General features: G+C 45.3%; 1 protein-coding gene across 1 annotated transcript in view; it reads right to left on the bottom strand.

Moving 5' to 3' along the window:
• Positions 1-5,000, bottom strand: part of rasgrf1 (Ras protein specific guanine nucleotide releasing factor 1) — a 37,351-nt gene that overhangs the window by 18,259 nt on the left and 14,092 nt on the right. Inside the window, exons 3-7 of the mRNA XM_062548255.1 lie at positions 4,526-4,673; positions 3,232-3,330; positions 2,630-2,883; positions 1,812-1,891; positions 1,086-1,279 (exon numbers count right to left, since the gene is read on the bottom strand). Of these exons, the coding sequence (XP_062404239.1) occupies positions 1,086-1,279; positions 1,812-1,891; positions 2,630-2,883; positions 3,232-3,330; positions 4,526-4,673 (775 nt within the window). The remainder of the gene's footprint in view (positions 1-1,085; positions 1,280-1,811; positions 1,892-2,629; positions 2,884-3,231; positions 3,331-4,525; positions 4,674-5,000) is intronic.

The raw sequence follows: 5,000 nt of genomic DNA, 5'->3' as shown, positions 1-5,000 counted from the left end.
GAGGGCGCGTGGTGGGTAACGACAGGGTCACAGAGGCTCATCCGGCATCCAGCCAGAATGTAAACTATAGACACCGCTGCCCTGGTGTAAGACAGCGTGACTGGGTGTGACCAGACTACTACTGCGAGACGACTGTGTGGCTGCTGCTGCTGCTGCTCCGCTGAGGTGCTGAGAGGTGTTAGATGCTACGGGGAACCTGAGGAGTCTGTAAGGTCTCTCCTGTCTCACTGAGATTTACACATTTATCACACGTGTTGTTGTTTACCGCCGTATGCATTAACAAAGGCAGGCAAAACACTATAGGTTTTAATACGCACAACTCCATTTGTTAATGCATCCGTCTATCTCTATGTCATGTAATTCTAAAGTAACTTTAATAAGCTACATCTCATTCCCTCACTGATCCATCTACAAAACAGACTCTGTGCACGGCCTGGTCCTATGGACCCCTACTGTGGAAGGTGTTCAGCTGAGGGCAGTTATTCAGCCTCATAAGGAAACACTGGGCCTATATATCTATATATCTATGGGCAAATCTACATATCAATTTCCAACAGGCTGCACGATTAGGGGTGGAGGAGTGGGTCTGGTCTGATTACAGGTAAGATTTTTCTGGAATTCGATTTACAATATCATTTTTGAAAGTCAAACTTCAGTCCAATATTCCAAATTCCGTTTTTAACTTGGGACACTTTTGACTGGTGAGCTTCACTGTCTGTCACTCAAGGAGGATGACTAGAATATAAAAATTATAGATGTAACAAAAATATACCAGATTTGCAAGCAGCACAATTAATAGCAGCATTTGTGATTACCTGATTGCATAGCTCAAATTGCAAAAAATTAATCAAATAGAAACTGTCCAACATTCAGGATATAAAATCCTGCAGTAGACCATAAGGACCACTAGAAGGAACAGAGATAACTAAAAACACTTTTCAGTATGACAACAGATCACAATTCCATTTTTGCTGTATATCTGGAGAAAATGTGCCTTTGGATGGAAGATACATTTTGCGCCTTAATTGGAAGGACTCCTATCTGAGGGCATGATGATCATGCTGCTGTGTCTCTGCCTACTGTACCTGGAACATGGGGTAGGTGAGGAAAGTCTCCAGCGTGCGCTCCTCACAGTCCGGCTTGGCCTCGTACTGCTTGAGCAGCTTGTCGAAGTCCCGGTTCTGCTTGCAGTGGGCCAGGATCTGCAGGCTGTACTGGTGGTTGCGCACAAACTCCTGGTAGATGTTCAGCATGGGCAGCAGGATGTCAAACAGGTCAGCTGTAGGGGGAGGAGGAGAGAGGAGGCGGGGAGGAGACGTGAAACACCTGGCAGGTAAAAGCCATCACATCACCACACATAGAGATAGACCCTTCATTTACATCAAGATGAAGCTACAAAGCCTAGTAGTCTTTGGAGAGCTTCGTTCAGACTGTAATCTTCTTGAAAATAAAACTAAACCATATCTTTCAGATAGAAAGTTCAGGCTTAGCACATAGTGGAAGATAGAGAAAACTGGAATGGTACTGTAGCACTTGATTTGAAGGGGTCTACATGAGGGTGACATGTAAGCTGTCATAACAATGACATGACACATGTCATGCACATTAATGACACATTATTGATGTTTATGACTGTTGTTTTGACATTTTGGAATGTTGATATTCCAAAAATTGAATGGCACATTATGGCAATAGTAAACATCAATAATTTGTCATTAATGTGCATGACGTGTTATGTCATTCTTATGACAATTACATGTTACCATTATGTAGACCCCCTTAGAATAAAGTGTTACCAAAGGGGGACTTACCCAAGACTAATGTTGGCCAGCTTGCTATCCTCGCCTTCAATCCTTGGTAAAAGATCTGATGGAGAAACATGATGGTCTCACTGTAGGAAATGGGGAAAAAGGTAAACATATTTCAATGGGCTATGAATAGCATTTTTAGTTTAAAACATTCAAAAATGACCTAGAATCAGAAGTGATAATGCACTATGCTCTGTGTTGCCCAAATATCCACCGAAGTTAGCATGCTGATCAACTAGCCTTGGACCATTCTGTCTCATAACATGACTTTGTTTGGACCTCAACATTGGCTGCACTGACTAAATACAGTACATGAAGTCGTTGTGCTGCCTTCAAGACCACTCAAATCCTACACACTGGCCCATTAGTCATGGGGGCTCAGAGAGGCATATGCTGACCTGCAGTCAATGAATCAGCATTTCCTGCATGATCCTCATGCATAAACACCATGGAAAGCCGATTTTATAAATAGCAGGTAGCTTCCTGGTGACCTACACCTGTAATATTGTGATACACTCTGATATGTTCTGCCTTTTCTCTCCCGTTGAATCCATGCTCTCTGAGCTCTAGGGGTTCTTAAGTGGAGGAGGGGAAACCCATAGGGACCTGTAATGGTACTGGGAGGCCGGGGGGGGGGCAGAGGATGGGGAGGGTCAGTATGGTGCTTGCAAGAACGTCATGAAAAGGTCAGGATTTAAACAGAATCTCCAGGGGACACCGAGCAGACAGCACTTCTGCTGTCGGGGTCCTGCGTCGCAAAGGACCCTGGGATTAACCTACCACCGGCGGCGCGTTCCCTGGCTTTCACGCCACCCACTCACCTGTTGAGGAAAATGCTACTGACGTCGTCGTGGGTGATGGGCGGCTTCTTGGAGCTGGCGGCCATGCGCAGCGGCCGCAGGAAGTTGTTGACCAGGATGTGCAGCTGCTGGACGTACTCGGCCTCGGCCTCCAGCATGCTGAACACCACCTGGTTGCGCTTCCTCATGCTCTCGGCGTGCGGCGAGCGGATGTAGTCCTGGATGATGGTCTTCCACTTCCTCCGGCACATCCAGCCGCGCAGAAAGCTCTGAACCTACAGGGTCGTGCGACAGGTTTTTATTTTTCTCTTTTTTTTACGTATTTTATCCCTGTAAGCATATTAGAGATCTGGCATATTTCATTTAAAATGATCATACATTTGAAATATCATGTAGATCTGATGGTTGTGTGCTTATGTGATTTGAGAGTCTGCACTGGCTTTATTCGGAATGACTAATATCTACATTTAAAACAACACAAAATAGTTTCATACTTGAAGACTGATAGTTGTGCTTTTGAGAAGGCAAAAATGAAAGGGAATCAGTGAGGCTAAAACATGCTTCATCATGGTGGAATCAATCAAGAAGTCTTGACATGTTGCAGATGTGGGTACACCACTTACTTTCTTGATCTTCTTGATCTCAGAGTCATCCTCACTGGGTGTCCCAGTTTGTGTGGGGCTTGTCTGGACCTTCTCATTGTCTTTCATGTGTCCAGAAATCTGCAAGAAGAAAAACACCACTACAATCCACATACTATAAAGTCAGAGAACTTACAAAAGAATGAAGGAGGACCACAGTGTCAACACTTCAGCGCTCAGCTAACTGCCTCCTAGAGTGTGGACAGAGTGACTGAGTCAGCTCAGAACACCAAACACTGACATGTGGTGAAAATTAGGGCCCCCTATTTATTCCATTGGCTGACATCTCGGCACAGACGGTGATTTCTGATCCTTGTTAGCGATTCAAACCACCCCGTGTGGCCCCCCTGAAAAGGTGAAAGGGTGTGTAGATGTGTGTGTGTGTGTGTGTGTGTGTGTGTGTGTGTGTGTGTGTGTGTGTGTGCTGGAGAGGTGGCAGGCATGGGTGACACAAAAGGAGCCTGAAACCTTCAGGCTTTAGCTTGAAGGTAAGTGTCCCCCATTTGCTCTGTGCGCCTGAAAGAGTGTATTATGCTTGTTTGTGAGGAGGGATGCAACCACTCATAATAGAAAACCCTTCATGCATATTCAGCACAGCATTTCATTTGCAGGCCCACATTTGCACATTAAAGTGAAATGACTATTTGATCTGGTTGATGAAGAATACATGGGGGGGGGGGGGGTGCAGGGGGGCTGGGGGTTGTTCTTGAGGGGTGTTTTATTAGCACCAATGCAAAATGGAGTCCGGTGACAGTGAGACAGCCGCTCACTAACAAAGTGGTCCAGGCACCTCTACCCTCGGCCGTTTAATCGCCCCTGGAAGAAATGAAGCGTCCATGGACCCGTTCCAGTTAGGGCCTAACGATATTAAACTGTAATCACTTGCCAGCCGAACAAACACGCACACACACATATGCACACACAAATACGCACATACACACATATGAACACACAAACACGCATACACAAACACATATGCACCCACGCGCACACACACACACACAAACACACACACACACACACACACACACACACACACACACACACACACACACACACACACACACACACAGAGAGACAAGCAACAACAGCATCGAAATATCTCCTTGTTGGCTCGTTTACTGTAACAGTTCCAAGCATTCCGCTGTTGGTCGGCACGATTTCGCAATCACAATTTACTGACATGTTTCCTGGCATTCCCAAACGAGCTTAATTTAATATCAGACATACTGTAACAAGCCCCTATTGTGGCATTCAGAGTTACAACACACATTACCTCAGATTTTAAGCGTTCAATCTCAATCTCCCCATCCTCTATCTGTTGTCGAAGTTGCTTAGCAACCGTTTTCTCTGTCTCCACGATTTGGAGTAGATGAAGATACTTCTGCATGAGGGTCTCATGCTCTGTGGCCAGGTTCCTATAACTGTACAAAACACACACACACACACACACATACACAGAAGCTTATCAGTGAGGAAATGATAACATGTACAGTAAACATACATACACACATGCATACCTACATACATCACACACGCACACACACACACACACACACACACACACACACACACACACACACACACACACACACACCCGCTGGCTTCTCAACAGGGGGGAAAAGCAATAAAGCTTTTTTACAGTAACATGTGAATGTGGGCACACAGATCCAGAAATATATGCAAAACACATGCAAACACACACACACACACACATACACACGTACATACAGTACATGCATCACACACAC

Source organism: Sardina pilchardus, chromosome 10, assembly GCF_963854185.1.
Source record: "Sardina pilchardus chromosome 10, fSarPil1.1, whole genome shotgun sequence".
NCBI classification, from domain to species: domain Eukaryota; kingdom Metazoa; phylum Chordata; class Actinopteri; order Clupeiformes; family Clupeidae; genus Sardina; species Sardina pilchardus.
The sequence above is the reverse complement of the archived record's forward strand: the minus strand, read 5'-3'. Positions and strand labels throughout refer to the sequence as shown.